The 23574-nt window shown below is 43.5% G+C and overlaps 1 protein-coding gene across 1 annotated transcript in view; it reads left to right on the top strand.

Annotated features, from left to right (window-relative positions):
* Positions 1-11908: 11908 nt before the first annotated feature.
* The window catches only part of NTPCR (nucleoside-triphosphatase, cancer-related), a 36882-nt gene continuing 25216 nt past the window's right edge, over positions 11909-23574 (top strand). Inside the window, exons 1-3 of the mRNA XM_052640405.1 lie at positions 11909-12056; positions 17433-17595; positions 18219-18315. Of these exons, the coding sequence (XP_052496365.1) occupies positions 12023-12056; positions 17433-17595; positions 18219-18315 (294 nt within the window). The 5' untranslated portion in view covers positions 11909-12022. The remainder of the gene's footprint in view (positions 12057-17432; positions 17596-18218; positions 18316-23574) is intronic.

The following is a 23574-nucleotide window of genomic DNA, read 5'->3' as shown; positions in this document are numbered from 1 at the left end:
TATTCCTACCACCTCTTCTTAATATCTTCTCCTTCAGTTAGGTACATACCATTTCTGTCCTTTTTGTGCCCTTCTTTGCATGAAAATTTCCCTTAGTATCTTTAATTTTCTTGAAGAGATCTCTAGTCTTTCCCAGTCTATTGTTTTCCTCTGTTTCTTTGCATTGATCTCGGAGGAAGGCGCTCTTCTTTGGAACTCTGCATTCAAATGGGTATATCTTTCCTGTTCTCTTTTGCCGTTCACTTCTCTTCTTTTCATAGTTATTTGTAAGGCCTTCTCAGACAACCATTTTGCCTTTTTGCATGTCTTTTTCTTGGGCATGGTTTTGATAACTGCCTTCTGTACAATGTCATGAACCTCTGTTCATAGTTCTTCAGAGCCTCTAGCAGATCTAATCCCTTGAATCGATTTGTATATGGTACAATACTCATAACATAAAATGTACCCTCTTAACCCTGGTGGTGCAGAGGTTAAAGCATCTGCCTGCAATGTGGGAGACCTGGGTTCGATCCCTGGGTCGGGAAGATCCCCTGGAGAAGGAAATGGCAACCCACTCCCGTGTTCTTGCCTGGAGAATCCCATGGATGGGGGAGCTTGGTGGGCTACAGTCCACGGGTCGCAAAGAGTCGGACACGACTTCACTTTCACTTTCACTTTCAACCCTAAGTGTATGACTCATGGTGTTAAGTACATTCACAATGCTGTGCAGCCGTCACCACCCTCTACCCCCAGAACTCTTTTCATCTTGCAAAACTGAAACTAACCTCATTAAATAATAACTTCCATCTCCCCCTCTCCAGGCCCTGCCAACCGCCATCCTGCTTTCCATCTCTATGAGTTTGACGGTTCTAGGTGCCTCACACATAAGTGATCGTTGTTGCTCAGCTGCTCAGTCATGTCCAACTTTTTGCAACCCCAGCACTCCAGTCTTCTCTCTTCACTATCGCCTGGAGTTCACTCAAACTCATGTCCATTGAGTCTGTGATGCCATCAAACCATCTCATCCTCCGTCTCCCCTTTCTTCTCCTGCCCTCAGTCTATCCCAGCATTTCCCAATGCATTGGCTCTTCACATCAGGTACCCAAAGTACTGGAGCTTCAGGTTCAGCATCAGTCCTTCCAATGAATATTCAGGATTGATATAAAGATATATACATACATATATATGGAATCGTACAGTATTTATCCTCTTGTGTCTGGCTTACTTCACATAGCATAAAGTCCTCAAGGTCCATCCACGTGTGGTATATATCAGAATTCCCTTGTTTTTTAAGGCTAGATAATATTCCGTTGTGTGGATATACCACATTTTGTTTATCCTTTCATCTGCTGATGAGCACTTGGGTTACTTCTACCTTTTGTCTCTTGAAAATAATACTGCTATAACATGAGTGTACAAATATCTCTTTGTGTCTCTGCTTTCAATTCTTTTGGGAATTACTCAGAAGCAGAATTACTATATTGATTTATATGCTGATTCTAAGTTTTGGAGGAACCGCCATAGCATTTTCTACAGCAAACTGTGCCATTTTACGTTTCTATCAACGATACACAAAAGTTTTAATTTTTCTGTGCTCATTAGCACTTGTTATTTTCCATTTTTCAGATGGTAGACTTCAGCTGAGTGCCAAAGAATTGGTGCCTTCGACCTGCGGTGCTGGGGAAGACCCTTGAGAGTCCCTTGGACAGCAAGGAGATCAAACCAGTCCATCCTAAGAGAACTCAACCCTGAGTATTCACTGGAAGGACTGATGCTGAAGCTGAAGCTCCAATACTTTGGCCATCTGAGGCAAGGAGCTGATTCATTGGAAAAGACTCTGATGCTGGGAAAGATCGAAGGACAGAGGAGACAGCGATGACAGAGGATGAGATGGTTGGATGGTATGACTGATTCAATGGACTTGAGTTTGAGCAAACTCCAGGAAATAGAGAAGGACTGGGAAGCCTGGACAGCTGCAGTCCATGGGGTCGAAAAGAGTCATACGTGATGAGCGACTGAACAACAACAGCAATAAAACTATTAACAAAAGAAAGATTTTTCAAAACTGTTCCATTAAAAATACTGAGTTGGAAATTCATTTATTTAGCAAGTGTAACTGAACACCTAAATGCTGTGGTTATAGTGGTGGAAAAAGCTGGAACCAGTTCCCTCACTCATAAAGCTTTTATTTTAGCAGAGGAGAAAGTAATTTTATAAATTTAAATATCTACATTATTCAATTACAACTATGGTAATTGAAAAAAACTACAAGTTCAGAAACCTAAAGGAGCATTTATCAGGGACAGCTGGTATGTACTAGGGAGCCAAGAATGCTGAATAAATGTGAGTTAGAGGAAGATAGGCGAAAATAGCAACCCACTCCAGTATTCTTGCCTGGAAAATCCCATGGATGGAAGAGCCTGGTGGGCTACAGTCCATAGTGTTGCAAAGAGTCGGACATGACTGAGCATGAGCGTGCGTGCACGACGCACAATGAGGGGAAGATGGGAGCACAGAGAGCCTTTGAAGCAGAAGAAATAGCATGTGCAAAGGCCCTGGGGAAGAGAGCACATGAGACTTTTGGGCACGTGAGAACATTTACTATCTCCTCCACACCAGGCAAGAGCCCTAAACAACTCAAGACTGGCCTGGTCCTCCTATCCAATGTCATCATTTCTACATCCAAGCAGGGCCTCCCAGGAGCCAACTACCCTCAGCTCTTCAAACATAAGGGTCTGTGGAGCAGGGAACAGGACAAAGCATTGAGTCACTTTTCTCACCTTTCTTTGTGACTCAACTGGGAGCATTGTCCGAAATAAGAGCTGGAGGCAAAGTCCTCGGGTGGATAATGTTCTGAAGGTCTATGCATGCGCATGGGCTCAGTGTTGTGCCCAAGTCGCGAAATCTCCCAATGACCACCAGGGAGTCGGTATCCGATGCAAAAGCAAGAGAGTTTTTATTACCAAGCTCGAGCTGGGGCTCCCACCGGCACCAACGCAGCGGCTATAGGGAGGGAGCCCCGAGTTTTGGGTTACACTGCTTATATAGGGAATATTCAGGTGAAAGGGTAACAAAAAGGGGTGTTCAGGCTGAAGGACTACTGATTGGTTACCCTCTTCGATAGGGTTGTATGTGGATTTCTGATTGGCTTTTTCACTTACACGGTGAATCATTATTTCACAAAGGTAAATCATCACTTCCAAGGTAAATCACAAATGTCACAAATGTAAATCATTACTTCCAAGGTAAATCACAAATCCTTGAACTTAAAGTCAGGAGGTTTATCCTAAGGGCTGATTGGCTTGTGTATAGCGGGGCAAGTTTAGACAATATCCAAAGTCTAAGTCTGTTTGTCCGGTACCTTTGCAAAAATGGAGTTCTTTTACAAAATAGAATAGCTTAGGCTCTTCACTAACCAGCTTCAGTCGTGTCCAGCTCTTTGTGACCCCACGGACTGTAGTCTGCCAGACTCCTCTGGCCATGGGACTCTCCAGGCACGAATCCTGGAGTGGGTTGCCAGGCCCCCCTCTGGTGGATCTTTCTGACGCAGTGATCGAACCCGTGTCTCTTACATCTCCTGCACTGGCAGGCAGGTTCTTTACTACTAGCACTATCTGGGCAGCCCCTGAATGTCCATATCCTTGTGAAAATCTGCTCTTACACTGGGGTGACTGAAATGCAGCACCTAGGATCTCTGTGTAGGCTTGTTCAGGGAGATAGGAGAGAGCAGAACCTGCCTTACAAAGGCCCCCAGTTACTTTTTGGCCAGCCACAGACTAATGCTTTATTTCTCCAACCCACCAGATTTCAGACCTCATTGGCATTAGGAGAGGATGATGAACTTTGGTCCAGGAAAGGAATCAATGACGTTCTTCCTCAGGAAGACTGAAAATACACAATAGAAAGGAAAATGAATTATTCCTTAAGTTTCCTCTAGTTTTCAGCCAGCAAAACCTTTTATCAACTTGTTGGCAAATGGAACTGAAACCATGCCCTTAACTAGGAATGGACCAGAGGGCGTGGGAGATGGGGAGGAGAACCCAGGCTCCCATAAGGATGAAGATGGCTAATTAACACCCACGGCCTCTTTTGCCTGGGCTAATGGTGCAAACAATTCTGGGGATGATGTATTTTGACCAAATTAAAAAGCAGTTAGTTTCCCCTGCAGATTATTTACAGGGAAAGACAATGTAACTTGAATAAATGTTGTTAAGCTTGTACCTAGTCAGAGGAGAGGCACCACCTGATGTAGCTGTGCTGAGAGAGGCTGAGGCGGGAGGAGAGGATGTCTGACTGATCCCAGCAGGACAGTGGCTGTGTCTCTCTGAGGACCTGCAGCCTCACACCCAGTGAGATTTGGGGCTGAGATGGGGGCCTGCTTGGCTCGCCCCATTATTTACAGACCCAGGGATCTCCAAGTTAGCTGGTCCACGCACACAGATGTGATAGGAATTATTATCCTAGACAGCCCTGGAGGAGAATTAGAATCAGAAAGAGCTGTCCATTCTCTCTGTCCTTCAAGAACTACCTTAGATCTCTTAGGTACAGTAAGTCCCCTACATGTTATAAATGTTATAGTTCAGTCGCTAAGTCATGTCCGACTCTTTTTTGACCCTATGGACTCTAGCCTGCCACACTCTTTTGTCCATGGGCTTTCCCAGGCAAGAATACTGGAGTGAGCTACCATTTCCTTCTCCAGGGGATTTTTCCAATCCAGGGATTGAATCCACATCTCTTGCACTGGCAGGCGGATTCTTTACCACTGAGCTTCCAGGGAAGCCCCAAGTCCCCTACATACAAACCTTCAAGATGGGAACTTTCAAAGATAGGAACATGCCCAGCTGTTTTGCTGTACTTTTCCAGGTACTGTACTGTCAGGTTAAAATGTTTTCTTTATTCTTTGTGTATTATTTGTGTGAAAAGTATTATAAACCCATTACAGTACATTGCTATATAGCAGATTGTGTTAGTTGGGTACCTAGGCTAACTTTGTTGGACTTAGGAATAAACTGGACCTACAAATGAGCTCTTGGAACAGGACTCCTTCATATGTAGGGGACTTGGTGTAACATGATGCTTGTTTTCCTAGAAGGAAGAGTAACCAGTGGAGCAGGTTTGTAGTCCTCACGTGAACTTTTCGCTTTAAGATGTTGCCCATGAACTATTTTCAGGACAAAAGGTAAAAATCTGTATCAGACAGACTCTGGCACCCAAATACCTGAGTTTGAATCATATATACACATGCACAGATATACATATATACGCAGACATGCACACAATCACACCTGAATATGCATGTGTGTGTATATGCACGGTGGTCTTGGGTCAGTTCCTTTGTCCCTCTCTATTTTGGTTTGTCCATAGATAAAAAGAAGTTTTGGTGAGGATTTAAAAAGTTACTATAATTTTTAGTGCTCTGAGAACTTGGCACATAGTAAACACCAGGTAAATGTTAGCTATTACCTTTTGTTAAATATGTCTAAGTATTACAAGGTTGGAGGCCAGAATGCAATGCCAGCTTTCCCAATGCCAATTACCATTCAAAAAGGTAGGTAATCTAAAGGGGTGGAAAAGGAATTCTTCCCTCAGGAGCTCAGATAAAGGTATTTCCATGTTGAATGAAAAATAAGAGCTCATGGATATTTAATGTTTAAAAAAATTTAAACCTAGGTATATAAGTCTGCCGACTAAGGTCCATCTAGTCAAGGCTATGGTTTTTCCTGTGGTAATGTATGGATGTGAGAGTTGGGCTGTGAAGAAGGCTGAGCGCCGAAGAATTGATGCGTTTGAACAGTGATGTTGGAGAAGACTCTTGAGAGTCCCTTGGACTGCAAGGAGATCCAACCAGTCCATTCTGAAGGAGATCAGCCCTGGGATTTCTTTGGAAGGAATGATGCTAAAGCTGAAACTCCAGTATTTTGGCCACCTCATGCAAAGAGTTGACTCATTGGAAAAGACTCTGATGCTGGGAGGGATTGGGGGCAGGAGGAGAAGGGGACAACCCAGGATGAGATGGCTGGCTGGCATCACTGACTCGATGGACGTGAATCTGAGTGAACTCTGGGAGTTGGTGATGGACAGGGAAGCCTGGTGTGCTGCGATTCATGGGGTCGCAGAGTCGGACATGACTGAGCGACTGAACTGAACTAAGTCTGCTGACCAGTGTTTTTTAAAAGTTATTTATTTTTTAATTGAAGGATAATTGCTTTACAGAATTTTGTTGTTTTCTAACAAACATCAACAAGAATTGGCCATAAGTACACCCATGTCCCTTCCTCCCAAACCTCTCTCCCTATCCCACCCTTCTAGATTGTCACAGAGCCCCTGTTTGAGTTCCCTGAGTCATACAGCAAATCCCCATTGGCTATCTATTTTACATATGGTATTGTAAGATTCTATGTTACTCTCTCCATACATCTCACCCTCTGTCTTCTCCCCTCCCCCCATGTCCTAAGTCTGTTCTATGTCTGTTTCTCCATTGCTGCCCTGCAAATAAATTAATCAGTATCATTTTTATAGATTCCACAGATATGCATTAGTATAGGATATTTAAGCTATTTCAAATGTATCTTTGATCCCTACTATATACCATAGTGCAGTGTCTGCAATACAATAAGAAAGAAAGGAATGAAAGAAAAGAAAGGAAAGAGAGAGGGGAGGAAGGTGAATATATTAAATAACCAGCTCTATTTATATCAGGTGTTGAATATTCATTAGAGACAGCAATTTATTTTTTTATTTTTTTGGTTCCTACACATCAGAGGCCAATTCAAACCAGAACAATTGCCATATTATTCTGCAAACAATAGATACTCCACTGATGGGATCCCAGTGAAATGAATGAAAACGAACCTGAACAAAACATAGTGTTAGCGTTCCTGAGGAATGAGACAGCCAAACAGAAGCTCTGCTCCTTCTCCCTGGACCTCTCAGCTTGTCCTTGGTGGTTGACTCTTAACAACTTTCCCTGTTGACTCCCGTTATCTGTGAAGAAGCTAAGTGCCTTGTCTCTGCTGGCTCACCATCCTCCCTGACGTGACTCTCCTCTGCTTGGTTTTCTGCATTTGCTCTGATCTGCGCTGTGTGCAGGTGCTCAGTGACGTCCGACTCTGTGCGACCCCGTGGACTGTGGCCCCCCAGGCTCCTCTGTCCATGGGATTCTCCAGGCAAGAGTACTGGAGTGGTTGCCATGCTCTCCTCCAGGGGATCTTCCCGACCCAGGGATCAAACCCAAGTTTCTCGCATTGCAGGCGGATTCTTTACCGTCTGAGCCATCAGGGAAGCCCAGTCTGATCATAGACACACTTAAAAAAAAATTATTTTAATCGGAGGCCAATTACAATATTGTAGTGGTTTTTGCCATACATTGACATGAATCAGCCATGGGCACACATGTGTCCCCATCCTGAACCCCCTCTCCCACATCGCTCCCCATCCAATCCCCCAGGGTCATCCCAGTTCACCAGCCCTGAGCACCCTGTCCCACGCATCGAACCTGGACCAGCAATCCACTTCACATATGATAATATACACATTTCAGTGCTATCCTCCCAAATCATCCCACCCTCGCCTTCTCCCACAGAGTCCAAATAACTGTTCTTTACATCTGTGTCTCTTTTGCTGTCTCACATATAGGGTCATCATTACCATCTTTCTCAATTCCATATATATGCATTAGTATACTGTATTGGTGTTTTTCTTTCTGACTTACTTCACTCTGTATAATAGGCTCCAGTTTCATCCACCTCATTAGAACTGATTCAAATGTATTCTTTTTAATGGCTGAGTAATACTCCATTGTGTATATGTACCTATATGTACCACAGCTTTCTTATCCATTCATCTGCTGATGGACATCTAGGTTGCTTCCATGTCCTGGCTATTGTAAACAGTGCTGTGATGAACATCGGGGTACACGTGTCTTTTTCAATTCTGGTTTCCTCACTGTGTGTGCCCAGCAGTGGGATTGCTGGATCGTAATAGCTACACTTTTTAAGAGCACACAGCACAGCCAAGCGGTGTGCCCAGAGTATAGCCCAGGGCCAGGGACACCAACCATAGTCAGAGAGATTAGAAAACTGGGCCATATATATAGCTTTCCATTGCCCCTTACTTTGAGGCAGCGCTTCTGCAAAGCTCCATTTTCCCCAACCTTATACAAGGATATAGTGCCTACAAATGTATAGTAACTGGTCAAATGAGATGAGATGTATACAAATATCCCCCAAACCTATAAACCTATGCATGTGCAAGTGTGCACACAAACACACACAACAGTTACTCCTAAGCATATTTTTTTGCAGGAAGAGGGATCCCTTCTAGGGCCCAAGAGTACACTCTTATCAAACACTCAGAAATGAATTGTCTAAGGAGACACTTGTGCTAACAAAGCAAGAAACCTTATTGGGAAGGGGACACTAAGGTTAACAGCAGCGGGGTAAGGGAACCCAGGAGAACCACTCTGCCAAGTGGTTCACATGTCAGGTTTTATGGTGATAGGATTAGTTTCCAGGCTGTCTCTGGCCAACCATTCTGACTCAAGGCCCCTCCTGGTGGCGTGAGCATCACTCGCTCGAGATGCATTCCAGCCAGGATTCTGGGAGGACATATGGACTGGTATCGCCTGTTTCCTTTCGACCTTTCCTGAATTCTTCTGGTTGGTGGTGGCTTGTTAGTTCTATGTTTTTTACCAGGACCTTCTTTTGTAAAATAATCCATGCAAGTGGTTATTGTGGTGCCTGGCCAAGGTCAGTGGTTTCAGTCAGTGTTTCCCCTAACAAGTCTGTACTGACATAATTTAAACTTGGCTTCCCAGGTGGTGCTAGTGGTAAAGAACTCGCCTGCCAATGCAGGAGACATAAGAGACGTGGGTTCGATCCCTGAGTTGGGAAGATTCCCATGGCAACTCACTCCAGTATTCTTGCTTTGAGGGCTACAGTCCATAGGGTCACAAAGAGTCAGACACAACTGAAGCGACTTAATATACACACAATTTAAACTTGGATTATGTCCTCAGTACAGAAAACAGAACCAAGACTATGGGTACTGCAGATGTAAAAATATGAAAGTGGGGAAAAGACACGTGAATCTATTTTGCCAGCCTGGCGTTCATTTGCCCCTGTGGAAATAGTGCCTAAATTCTCCTTTGGGGAGCATCCCTCCCTCAGGCCTGGTCTCTGACATTGAAAGGGGAAGATCACCGCCCTCTCCAGGGGAGCACTTGACCCAAGTCTGACCAGTAAGATCACTCCATCTCCCTGGCTGTGACTGGCTCCAGAAATCACGACTCAAGCTAGGCTGGTCACACAGAAACACATGGCTTTTATTTCACCTATATCTCCTTCTAACCACCTCACTCCCTGCCACTCCAGATTGAGGACAGCCACCCACTATAGTGGTGACTGGCACAGAGGCACAAAGGGATAGGGGACCTAAGAGGTGTCCCCTTTTGCTCTCTGCAGTTGCCTCTCACTCATCCTCCAAGCAGGCTCACAGTCACTGGACTGGGAAGGCTTTTCTCATCCTCCTGGCCCCTCACCAGCGCTCACTCAGCCTCCGTTACAGCACCCCACGATTGTGACAGCCCGAGGCCTCTGCTGCTGCTAAGTTGCTTCAGTCGTGTCCGATTCTGTGTGACCCCATAGACAGCAGCCCACCAGACTCTCCCGTCCCTGGGATTCTCCAGGCAAGAACACTGGAGTGGGTTGCCACTGCCTTCTCCAATGCATGAAAGTGAAAAGTGAAAGTGAAGTCGCTCAGTCATGTCTAAGACTCTTAGTGATCCCATGGACTACAGCCTACCAGGCTCCTCCGTCCATGGGATCTTCCAGGCAAGAGTACTGAAGTGGGTTGCCATTGCCTTCTCGGGAGGGTCTTCTCTAGCCAACCAGTTAAAAATTCCTCAAAAGGCAAGAATCTAAAGGAGCTCTTCTTATTCATGTCTTTATACATCGCAGATAGCACAGACCGCGTAGCATGTACATCCCTTACTGTGTGCCAGGAACTGTTTTAGGTGCTTGGATGCAGCAATAGAGAAAACAGTCTCTGGAACTGTAGAGACTTCAGATGTATGCTTACTAACTGCTTTAATAAACAGCTGTACTACATTCTATCAAAAGCGAGCCGGCACCCAGGTCCTGCAGGAAGAATTGGAATCACCTGTTCCTTAGGTAATTATACCCTGGTTGGATAGTAAGCAAACGTTAGATGCAGCACGGTAGTTTAATAATCTATTTAAAAATGGGTGACTAATCATGTTTGCCTTTTTGTTCTTTATCTCTTAAGATAAGGTATTTCATCGGTTGTGATTGATGTGTAACCCACAAAGGAAACTGTACAAATCAAAGACTCAGATCAATTATTATTATTAATTGATATCCATTTAGTGAAGATATCCATGTAAACTGCCCAAACAAATAGATTTGATGGAAAAAGAACGTCCAACTTCAGAATAATTTTTTTTTTATTCTGAAATATCAGTCCTCTACATCTAGTCTACCTAAACTGAGGTCTGCTGGCGGCTACCAGAATTCCAGGCATAACTTCAAAATATAATAATCCATCTCCTGGTGAACCTTGCAAACACAAACTGCTTCAGTGATGGAAATCCTACATAATTAGCACTTTAAAGTAACTGTTTTTATAAAAAGATGATCATACATACGACAGGGTACATATTTTTTTCTTTTGGAAACTACTCTGTGGGCTTACTTGACTATATTAGCTGTTCTTGACTCCAGTTTGCAATGGAGGTGAAAGAAATCTGGGTGGAAGGCCCTACCTGACCAGTGATGCAGCGTTATAAATGTCGCAGAAGTAATGGTGACAACTCGACTGAACATATCTGACTTTTACATGATTCCTTTTCAAACAGTAAGAAATGGAGGTCATCTGACTGATGAATAACCAGGCTAAGAGGAGCTCTGGAAGTCCTGTGTGTGCCCACACAATTAAGATGAGCACTCAGTGAAATTGCTTTCCCAGATAGGATGAAGGATGATCGATCACGAAACAAACTGTACATATATTACACTGAAAGGGCTTACAAGTAACTCTGGCCCAAGGCCACCGCCATTTCGTTTCGCAGGATCAAACCCCTCAAGGGGTTAATTGAGGGGAAAGAAACCAGTTAATGCTTTGCACAGGAAGATTCTCCGGCTGGGTCTAGCGTTGGTTTACATTTATGAGACGGTAGCAAGAGGGGGAAATTGTTCTTTGTATGCACGATTGAAGACGGGGCTATAGAAACTGCCGGAGAGTTTCAACAATATCAGAACTATCCACATGCTCAGGCTCGCCCAAGATCAATCACTCCGAATCTCGGGAGTTGGAGCCCACGCATGAAGCACTTTTTAACCAGGTAATACCACACTGCAGCGGTGGCTGACAACACTGGGTGAAGTCGCTCAGTCGTGTCCGACTCTTTGCGACCCCATGGACTGTAGCCTATCAGGCTCCTCCGTCCATGGGGATTTTCAGGCAAGATTACTGGAGTGGATTGCCACAACACTGGGTAAGCAGTTCCAATTGGAAGCAAATCCTCTTTCTTTTGGGAAGGCTTCTAGGACCCAAACTTCTTTCAGGAGGTCTCTCCCCGCAGCCTGGGGAAATTTCAGCTCCCAGGTTCGGTCCCAGAGCTTCGTAAACGGCGCTCAGCTGAGCAGCATTGGTTTAGTAAAAGGCTTTTACGCACACCTCCTCGCAAACACCCTACCTAAGTCCAACACGGAGACTGAAGCACACAGACCCAGGGAAGACCACACTAACCACCCCTGCGTCACTGACCGGTGGTCTCGGCGAGGAACGTAGCTGGAGCGGAGGGCGCAAGCGCAGACCGGCGCCGAGCGCAGAGGGCGGAAGCTCAGACCGACGCTGAGCGCAGAGGGCGCATGCGCGGCCTTACGGCGCGTTGCTTCCGGCCGGCGGAGGAGGGGACTGCAGCCCTGGGGGGCGGACCCTGGGTCGCGACCTCTGCCCCGTACCCGGCTGGGCGACTTCGACCCCACCCCTACCCGGGCCGTGACCCCCACCCGAGCCTACCCGTATGGCCCGGCACGTGTTCCTGACTGGGCCCCCAGGTAATCTTGCACGTGTCCGCACCCTCCACGAGGCCGAGGGGTGGGCGTGGGGGGCGCGTGGGGTTGCGGCAGCCGGTGCTCTCCGCCTCTTAAATTCCAGGTGTTAAGTTACAGGCTTGGTGGTCAGAAGCCTGCGTTTCCTTTCCCGGAAAATGTGATTGAGTCCATAAGGTAAATGAAATGAAGCCAACTTCAGGAGGGCGAGACCAGCTTGTGATGGGATAGCATCTGGGCTTCCGTATTAAGGTGTTACGTAGGATCAAAGGCAGAAGTGTTACTACCCGTGGTAGCTCAGACGGTAAATAATTCGCCTGCAATGTGGGAGACCCGGGTTCGATCCCTGGGTGGGGAAGATCCCCTGGAGGAAGGCGCGGCAACCCATTCCAGTATTTTTGCCCGGAGAATCCCGTGGACGGAGGAGCCTGGTGGGCTACAGTCTGTGGGGTCGCAAAGAGTTGGACAGGTCTGAGCGACTAACACTTTGAAGTTGTGATGTGCACAGGCCATATTTCAGGATCTCTGCCACCACCGAAGTGTCTGATTTCTGTCGAAAGCCACACGCGCATGCATTTATCATGAAAGAGTGGAATTCCAGTTGCAGGATAGTGCAACCGTGTTCCCTATCCACCTTCACTGACGGCCTCACCCCACCCCAATTTCCTGCATGAGTGAGGTCGCAGGTTGAGAGCCTTGGTACCCCAACACAGGGGGGCTGGGTACTGGGCACCCCCACCCAGACCCTACCTTGGTGCCTGGTCCCTTCTAATGCAAATCCCTCCAACCTTAGGCTGTGAAGGTCTCATCTTTGAAAGGAGGTAGTGTGAGAGACTGGTGGAACAGATCGATGCCTTTTAAGCCAAGATGCTGCACATAGTTAAGGCGTTACTAAAAGAAGAGGCAGGAAGGTTGTGGCAGCATCAGATTAAGTCAGCATCATACAGATTAAGAGAGAACAGCAACAAAAAAAGATGGGTTTTGAGCGCAGAAAGTGATTCTTTAGCTTCTTTGCAGTTTCAGATTAGCTGTGCATTCAGATATCAACCATTGTAACTCCAGCCCTGAAATTCTCTTTCACCTTTTTTTTAATGAGCATCTTTAGCTTTTAGGACCAAAGGCTAACTTAATGTTGCAGATTCTGGAATTTTATATTTATAGGGCAATGGGGGAGTGATGAGGAGGAGGGTGTTTTGAGAAATTTCTAATATCCAGAAGTACTCCTTAATATTGTAAAAGAATGCCTTCTAAAAGTTGATTTGTCAGTCCTTTATTTGAAACTTTATTTTAAAGTTTTCTCAGCAGCCTGGCCCCAAGACATCTATGTGTTTCATAACAGAGGTGGCTTATTTTTATGATTGTACCTGCCTGAGTCCTGGAGGTGGGTGAGGACAGAAGCCCGCCAGGGCAATACTGGTTCTCCTTTCTGTTTCCTTCTTTATAAAAGTTTTATATGCATACACATGATTGAAAGACTCAGTGCTACAGTGTAGCTTTCTTAAGCCTGGCCTTAAACCCACTAACTTTCTCTTCCTCCCAGTTTTCCCAAAGCAGTTATACTCTAATTTTAATTAGCTCACTGGTCAGTGTTGATGGTATTTTGACTATAAAAGTAAACCACAGAAGAGCCATGGAGCCAAGAGTATCTATAATGTATTTTCCCTTTATGCACAACATTCCCCCCCCCCCCCCACCTCTTTGGAGTTTTCTAATGTTTTTTTTCATTGACTTAGTATCTTTCTATCACTAACCCAATCCCAAACTCTGCCTGCTGTCTGAACCTCTACATGTTCAGACATCAGGTATCTTCTCAAAGATACTCATATACACTCTCAGGGCCCCACTCATGTGTCCTTCACACTTAACATTCCCCCCCCAACTTCCAGCTGTACAGCCTGTGACCCTGGAGGGCCTTCTCTGACCCCTGGAGCCCACCTCTGCCTGCACACAGGGCAGGCCTGAAGGGCCCGGGAATTCCTGTCCCCTGAAGCAGCCTTGACTCTTGACAGTTGGAAGTTGGTGGCTAAACTCCTTCCTCACTCATCACATGAGAACTCTGAATCCAAAGCTGTCTCCTGGGATTTCCCAGTGAGATTAAACTACCCTCTGATAACTTGTTTGATAATACAGTCACCTCCCCACCAGTGTGTTATCTTCGGGTGTTGCTTCCCAAATTAAACAGCCTGCACATGAGTCTTTATTTCATGGTCCACTTTATAGGAGAACCAGAACCAAAATAATTCTTGGGTTTCCAACCTGTTCTTTGTGAATGTGGTGTGGGCCTTTGTGTTTGGGGTCTCCTTCCTACAGGTCACTTCTTAGCCAGTGTAGCTAGCACTAGGGTAGTTAAATTAACAGAGATTAAAAATTAGCTGAAAAATTTCTAGAGCTGAAGAGGAAAAAAGGGACTAGAGCCAAATGCCTCCTTTTGGTTTAAATCTTCTCCCTAACAGATCAGACCTACGATATTCCCTTTTATTACAGCTGTTCCATTTTGTCTTTGCATAATGTAAATAGCTTTGCTTTTTTCTTAAATTAAGAGTAATATTCACTGTAAGACCAAAAAAAAAAAAAATCTAGAAAGTTATAAAGAAGAAATTGAAAGTCCCTTGGATTTACAGCAATACAGAAACAAAGACTATAAATCTTTCTGTTCTTCTCAACATTTTCTTCTGGAGACACCTATATGCTTCACTTTTTTTTTTTTTTTTGAGATATAGTTGATTTACAGTATTCTGTGAGTTTCATGTGTATGAGAGTGACTCACAGCTTTTCAGGATTCCGTTTATAGGTATTATAAAATATTGGCTGTATTTCCCTGTGCTGTACAATATAGCCGTGTAGCTCATTTGTTTCATACGTAGTAGTTTGTGCCTCTTAATCTCCCCATCATACCCCTTCCCTCTCCCCACTGGTAACCACTAGTTTGTTCTCTCTGTCTGTGAGTCTGTTTCTTTTCTATTATATAAAACTAGTTTGTTCTATTTTTTAGATTCCATATATAAGTGATACCACACAGTGTTTGTCTTTCTCTGCCTGAATTGTTTCACTAATCATAATACCCTCCAGGCCCATCCATGATGTTGCAGATGGCAAAATTTCATTCTTTTTTTACAATTGAAGAGTATTTCATTGTATTGTATACCATATCTTTGTCCATTCATCTGTTGATAGAAACTTAGGTTGCTCCCATATCTTGTAAATAATGCTGTTACGAACATTTGGGGGTACATTTATCTTTTCAAAATAGTGTTTTCGTTTTCTTTGGATATATACCCAGGAGTGGAATTTCTGGATCATATGATAGTTCTGTTTTTAGTTTTTTGAGGAACCTCTATACTGTTTTCCATAGTGGCTGCACCAGTTTACATGTAACAGCGTACGAGGTTCCCTTTTCTCCACATCTTTGCCAACATTTGTTATTTGTGGTATTTCAAAAAAAAAAAAAAAAGTAATGGAATACTACTGTATATTTCTGCTGTTTCTTAACCTGTTTTTTCTCCATATATTATTTTCATATGTTGTGGTCTGTTTTCCATGCAAAGCAGTAAGCTCTTTCCAGAGGTAAACAGTGTTCTTTAATGGTTGCATGAGATTCCTGTGGGTTTATGTCATTATACACATTATACCATAATTTAACAATCTGTTATGAATCAACATTAAGTTGTTTCAGAGAGTCCCAAATTACACATCAACAGAGGCCACTTGCCTGTGTTAAGCAGATTCTTCTGTACCTTCCCTAAAGCAGCAGTTACTGAGGGACAGAGGTGGGGTTACATTCCCTCCTAGTGCCATGAGCGTGGGCTGCTGTTCATGTTTCAAAAGGCCATTGTTTGTTAGGGTGAAATTTGCAGGAAGAATGAACTAAATGAGAATAACATCATATTTTATTTCAAGTAAGCTTCAAAAGCTTCTTAGGGAACCCTGATGACCCTGCATGGGCAGCCCTAGGAATAATATGACTTGCAACCCTGTCGTGCCACATAATAGCTGTGTTGCAGACTTGGTTTCCCATTTTGGGGTAATTATGATGCCACTGACTTATCTATATGAGAACAAGGTTCATATGAAATAAACAAAGCCATGGTGGCAGATGAAGGCCCCTGTTAAGCTGTATGTGCTCTCTCAGTTGTCTAACCGTGGATAAGTTGTGCTTCAGTCTCTTCTTCTGTAAAATAGGGACGAGGGTGGCAACTGCTTCAGAGGGCGATTGAGAAGAATTAAGCAAGAAAATGCTTGTGAGGCATGCGAGACCAGGGCCTGGCTCCACAGTGTCAGTGAGTAGTAGTATTAAATAGTATTTAACTTGTAAACACCCAGGGGTTAATCAGAGTAGTCCATGGGCCAGGCTGGGAGGAAAGGAAGGGGTCCTGGGTGGCGAGGATGAGTGGGTGGAGGTGCATTAGGTTATAATTTGGGAAGAGGTTGGGGGCAAATCAAAGGAATACTTGGGAATATTCTAGGAGGTGATGGAGATCAAAGCAGTCAATCCTAAAGGAAATCAGTCCTGAATAGTCATTGGAAGGACTGATGCTGAAGCTGAAACTCCAATACTTTGGCCACCTGATGCAAAGAACTGAATCGTGGGAAAAGACTCTGATGCTGGAAAAGATTGAAGATGGAGGAGAAGGGGATGACAGAGGATGAGATGGTTGGATGACATCATCAACTTGATGGACATGAATTTGAACAAGCTCTGGGAGTAGGTGATGGACAGAAAAGCCTGGCGTGCTGCAGTCCATGGGGTCACAAAGAGTCGGACACGACTGAGCAACTGAGCTAAACTGAACTGAACTGAGGAGGTGATGGAAGACATGGCCAACCTGATGGAATTGCTCCTCTGGAAAAAGTTGAAAAATTGCCATTTCTAGAAGTGTTGGAGGTATCTAAGAGTCCCATTTTGGGGAGCCATACATTGTAAATCCAAGGAGAAATGAAGGGATGTTCCCATTGTTAAACGTAGGTTCAGAGTGTCTTGAAATCCTAACTTAAAGCATCCAGCCTTTGCCTGAAGCTTGACCAGCTTTACTTTCTAGGTGGAAAAGTTTGCTCCCTCAAGAAGAGTAAACCTAGGAGAAAACAAAAGCTTGTCTTGTAGGATGCAAATTGCACTTGAAATTATCATCAGAAAACCACTCAGTTGGTTCTCTGATTATGTATGTGACAAAATTAATAATGTTTCAGAATTTAAAAATAAACTTCAGTGTACCATTGACATTTTTATTATGCTTGTTTTCTACTTAAAATTGAAAAGTTTTAACACCTGGAGCAATCAAAGGTAAGTGAAGTTAATATTCATGTTTGAAGCCCATGTCTCTCCTGGTTGCTGTGCTCCAACAAGGCAGTGGTTCCTGACGGGCTTTTTTTCTTTTTTTCCTCTAGGAGTTGGCAAAACAACACTGATCCAGAAAGCCACTGAAGTTTTAAAGTCCTCTGGCGTGCCTGTCGATGGGTTTTATACAGAAGAAGTCAGACAGGGAGGAAGAAGAATAGGGTTTGATGTTGTCACGTTGTCTGGCATCCGAGGACCTTTATCCAGAATTGGGTACTGCAGCTTCATTTCCGAAGTGTTTTTTTTTTTTTTGACCATGCCTCACGGCATGCAGGGTCTTAATTCCCCGACTAAGAGATCAAACCTACGCCCCCTGCACTGGAAGGGCAGAATCTTGACCACTGGACCACCAGGGATGTCCCTCTGCGGTGTTTTATTCTCCTGGGGCCCAGGGCTGAGCCAGGTGGTCCCTTCTGTCTTAAAGAATCTTGAGCCTTTATGGCTTTCTTGACATCAAAGAAAACAGAGGTTGAAGTCATCATATGAAACCCAAGGTTGAAAATACCATATTTCAGTGCAGACTTATTCCACTGAATAGTAAGCTCTTCTCACTTGGTGCCTTGTGGCCCTGTTTCTGTCGCTCTTCTAAGATAGGTGACACGCCAGCTTCTTGGAGGCAACTGCCAGGCTGTGGGTAGTGGTGTGCACCAATGTTAGCCCTGTTCCCAGGAGAGAAGGAGGAATCAGATCAGCGTTGCTCACTGCCGCTCTCTGTGTAGGTGATTTTTAAGGATGGTTTAGCACATGGAGAAGGCCAGAGGCTCAGTGGAGCAGCTAAAAATCAGAAGTCAGTACCGGGGTCTCTCAACAAGGGATGTACTATCTTTTTCTTTCAGGTCAGAGCCTCTGCCTGGAAAGCGTGAGTGCCGTGTAGGGCAGTACGTGGTGGATCTGACGTCCTTTGAGCAGCTGGCGCTCCCAGTCTTGAGGAATGTGAGTGTGTCTTTCTGCTTTTGAAGCCCTGCTGTTCTTAGTTCCTTGTGGGAATTGCTAGCCCTGGGAACAGAGTGGCTTTTGCTCTACTGAGACGCCAGTTTTTTGTTTTATAGCTTAAAAGTCTTCAAGTGATTGAGCTTACGTAATTTACCGTCACTCTGAACTACAAGTAAATTCCTTGTCACAGAAATTCAGTACATGTAAAAGACTTTATACTGGGTGGGCTTTGATGCCAAGCTTCCACAGTCCCCAAAGATAAGTCTTTCCTCTGATCTTCCCCTTGTTTATATTTTAACCCTATCTTCACAGCACAACAAATAAATATTTAGGAAGGTAAAATGTCATTATATGAATGTAATGGTAAGAACTTAATACATTACATCACTGTATTACCTGTTATTTATTTATTTTTTTTAAAACAGCATTATTGAGGTATGGGCTTCCCAGGTGGCTCAGCAGTAAAAAAATCTGCCTGCCAAAGCAGGAGACGTAGGAGACACAGATTCAATCCCTGCGTGGGGAAGATCTCCTGAAGCAGGAAATGGCAACCCGCTCTAGTATTCTTGCCTGGAGAATCCCATGGACTGAGGATCCTGGTGGGCTACAGTCCATAGGGGTCACAAAGAATTGGACATGACTGAGCAACTGAGCACATATTGAGATATAATTCACATACTCTACAATTCACCCATTTAAAATATACAGTTCAGTTTTTTTCTCATATACTTATGGGATTGTGCAATCAACTATCACAGCCCAATTTTTGAACATTTTTGTCATCCCCCAAAGAAACCCCATTCCCGTAAGCAATCTCCATTCCTGTGTCTCTGCTGTTCTTTGCAACCACTATCCTACTTTTTTGTCTGCAGATTTGGCTATTCTGAATGTTTTCTGAGAAGGAAATAATAGAGTATGTGGTCTTTTGTGACCAGCTTATTTTATTTAGCGTAATGCTTACGGGGTTTATCCATATCACAGCGTATATCAGTACCTTGTCCCTTTTATGGCTGTATAATATTGCATTGCATAGCTACACCGCAGATAATTTATCTGTTCTTCAGCTAATGAGCATTTGGATATGTTTCTACTTTTTGCTATTATGAATGATGCTGCTCTGAACATTTATGTACGAGTTTTGGTGTAGATATCTGTTTTAGTTCTCTTGGGTATATACCTACAAGTGGAAATGCTGGGTCATGAGGTAATAATTACATATATAACTTTTTGAGAAATCACTAGTGTTTTCCAAACCGGCGGTGCTGTTTTACATTCCCACCTGCAAGGAATGAAGGTTTCGTTTTCTCTATGGCCTTGCTAACTACTGTCTCTTTCTAATTAGGTACAGTCTAGTAGGTGTGACGCAGTATCGCATTGTGGTTCTGATACGCGCTTCCTTTTGATCTCTGATGTTGAGCATCTTTTCACGTACTTACTGGACATTTGTATATTTTCTTTGGAGAAATGTCTTTTTCTTTGGCCCATTTTTTAGTGGCTTCAGTTGTCTTTTTATTACTGAGTTGTAAGATTTCTGTGTGAGTTCTGGATACCAGTCTGTTTTCAGATAACTGATTTGCTGGTATACGGTTGACTCTCTGTATCTGTGCATTCCCCGTCTGTGGTTGTGGAAGACAAACTGCTGTGCCATTTGATATGAGGGATTTGAGCATCCTTGGATTTGGTGTGTGTGGGTGGGCCCTGGAACTGGTCTCCCTTGGATACCAAGGGACGCCTGTATTTATCTTCTCTGTAGTTGTCTTTACTTTCTAGATGTGATGACACAAATGATTTTATATTTGAAAAGCCTAATCCATCTATTTTTCTTATGTTGTTTGTGCTTGTGGCGTTTTACCAAAGAAGGCTTTGCCTGATGCTGTTTGATGGAGATTTATTTCCATCTCTTCTTCCAAACACTTTATAGCTTTACTAATGCATTTAGGTCTGTGGTCTACTTTGAATTGGTTTTTGTGTATGGCGTAAGATATGGATTAAAAGTCATTCTTTTGCATGTACATATCCAGTTGTTTCAGAACTGTTTGTTGAAAAGACTTCTTTCTCTATTTAATTATACTGACACTCTTTTACAAATCAGTTCAGTTCTGTTTTCAATTCTATTCAAGTTTATCCTCATGTCACTTCCATCTGTTCTTATATCAGAATGACAGTGTTTGATCACTGAAGCTAGGATGTGGATAGAGGTTGTGTTGGTTATGTCAATCAGTTTGGGGAGTATTGCCCTCTTGGTGGTGGTTAGTCACTAAGCCATGTCTGATTCTTGTGATCCCGTGGACTGTATCCTGTCAGGCTCCTCTGTCCTTAGGATTCTCCAGGCAAGAATACTGCAGTAGGTTGCCATTTCCTTCTCCAGGGGATCTTTCCAACCCTGGGTCTCCTGCATTGCAGGCAGATTCTTTACCGACTGAGCTGTGAGGGAAGCCCCATTGCCATCTTAACAATATTGAGTCTTTTGACCCATGAACATGACTTATCTTTATATTTACTTAGACTGTCTTTGATTTTGTTCAGTCACATTGTTCTGAGGTTTCCAGCATACAAGTCTTATACTTCTTTTTAAAAGATTTATACCTTTTTGTAAAAGTTTCCCAATTTTATTTTTAGAATGTTCATTACTAATGTATCCTGCAACCTAGGCAGACTAATAGTTCTAATAGTTCTTTAGTGAATTTCTTAGAATTTTCTATTTACAAAATGATATCATCTGCAAATGGGGAAAATTTTACTTCTTCCTATTTGTTTTGGATGCCTTTTATTTTTTCTTTCCTAATTGCCTCAGCCAGAAGCTCAATTTGGTGAGTTTGCGAAGAATTGGTATTAATTTTTCTTGGAATGTTTGCTGAAATTCACTAGTAAGGCCATGGGGGCCTAGGTTTTTCTTCACGGGAAGCTTTCTAATTATGAATTCAATTTCTTTACTTATTATACATCTGCTGGTTTTTTTTATTTCATGCCGAATTAGTTGTGGTAATTGTGTGTCTGTTAGTAATTTATTTGTCCATGTCATTAGATAGTAAGTTACTTAATTTGGCATACAGTTGTTCGTATATTCCCCTATAATCCTTTTTACTTTGTAAAATCTGTTAACGTTTTCCCTTCTTTCATGCATTTTAACTGTTGTCTCTTTTTGGACTTAATAACTAAAGGTTTGTCAGTTTAGTTGATCTTTTCAAAGAACCAACTTTTGGCTTTATAGATTGTGTATTGTTTTCTGCATTTATTCATCAAATATTTATCAAATCCTTGATAAATAGTCATGAGCAAAACATGTTTCTACTCTCTCAAAACTCTCATTCTAGTGGGAAATGTAGATATTAAGCAAATAAATGGATAATTGTCATAAATGCTGCCAAGAAAAAAAAATGGAGTGCTGTGTGAGAGATGAGAGGAGCTGACTTTAGATCTGGTGACCGGGAAAGAGCTCTGGGGTGGCGGCATTTGGATGAAATGAAAAGGTGAGAAGGGCACCATCACTTGTGGGAGAGAATAGCGGGGTGTTTCGTGGAGGTCTGGGGAGAGCCTTGTGGGTGACAGGAGCAGAGACGCCAAGGCCTCAGGGCCCTGGGCAGGAGCAGGTGGGGAAGGAGCGATGCTTGCTGAGGTGGGCGGAGTCACGCCATGCGAGGTTTTGGTGGACCATATTAAGGAATATGGGTTTTATATCGTCTGTTATCGACTTACAACTTTGATGTACTTTTGTGAAAATCGAATAGTGTGGACCTGTCTCGAGAGGCGGTTCTTTATCAATTCTGTGCTGTGTGGCCTTCCTGCAGCCCGTCCTCCTCATCCTCCCGCACATGGCTCAGCCTGCCCGCCACGTGCCAGCCTTCTGCCCTTGTCATTTGCCATTTCTGTGGTCAGTGGGCTCTTCGTATCTTGGCTTCTCTGCTCTTTTTTTTTTTTGATCCTCAGGGCTCAGCTGAAATAGACAGGCTTTGGTAAGTGCTCAGGGCTGCTGGAAATGTTGGGTGTGCCTGCAAAGGGCAGCTTCTGACTCCAAGGGCCCTTGGGGTCTTGCACCTGCTGCTCCTCTATGCCCACCTGCCCCTTGGCTTTGTTGCTCCCTGCCTGCTTCCTTTACCTTTTTTCTTTAATTTCTTTCTCTTGGAACTTTCTCTCATTCCCTCTGCTGGGGACTCTGGTGCCTGTTGTATTGTGTGGAAGCCGTCAGGAAACATGGTATTTTTATCTCTAGTTATTTTCCCACCAGTACATACCTCTCCACTTAAATGTTAGAGAAGCAAGTGAAATACTTCAAATAAAATTCCAGATGATGACTCTGGCTTTGGGTACTGGATCGATAGAAGGAATTGATTTTTCCACACCTTGCTTAGAGCAGACAATCCCGGGAGGGCCAGTGTGTACATATGGGCTTGATGTCTAGCTGCAGGATTATATAAGAAATCGTGTACTAACCGGAATAAGAGTTAGAATAAAAGAGGAAAAAAAAGACTTTTCCAGTATTTTATAGTTTGATTACCAAACCCAGACTTTCACATTCTAGGTAGGAAAAATTCCAAGGCTGCAGGTCAAGGTCATCAGTTTCTTTTCTGAAGCAGAAATTTTTCTTCCATCTCATGTATTTCATTGAAGTGAAGAAAGGGAAAGGAATTAGTGTTTTGCCTTTATACTGAAGAAAAAAAAAAAAACATTTTTAAAGTAACTGGGCAACAAAAATAGGAGCTTAGAGAGAGACAGATTTTATTACTGGCAATTGGAATGACCAATTCCAATTGGTCATTGGAAACTAAAGTTTACTAAAGTAAAACTTTCTGTTAAGTCACTTCAGTCGTGTCCGACTCTGTGCGACCCTATAGACAGCAGCCTACCAGGCTCCCCCGTCCCTGGGATTCTCCAGGCAAGAACACTGGAGTGGGTTGCCATTTCCTTCTCCAATGCAGGAAAGTGAAAAGTGAAAGTGAAGTTGCTCTGTTGTGCTGACCCTCAGCGACCCCATGGACTGCAGCCTTCCAGGCTCCTCCGTCCATGGGATTTTCCAGGCAAGAGTACTGGAGTGGGGTGCCATTGCCTTCTCCAAAAACTTTCTAAAGTTTTAGAAAGCACATTTAGGCAGGTCAGAGCCTATTTAAAAAATTTTTTTAATTGAAATATAGTTGATTTACAGTGTTGTGTTAATTTCTGCTGTATAGCAAAATGACTGTTACATGCATATATACATGCTTTTTTATATTATTTTCTATTATGGTTTATCCCAAATATTGAATATGGTTCCCTGTGCTGTAC

Source organism: Budorcas taxicolor, chromosome 5, assembly GCF_023091745.1.
Source record: "Budorcas taxicolor isolate Tak-1 chromosome 5, Takin1.1, whole genome shotgun sequence".
Classification (NCBI taxonomy): Eukaryota; Metazoa; Chordata; class Mammalia; order Artiodactyla; family Bovidae; genus Budorcas; species Budorcas taxicolor.
This window is presented reverse-complemented; position numbering and strand designations above follow the sequence as displayed.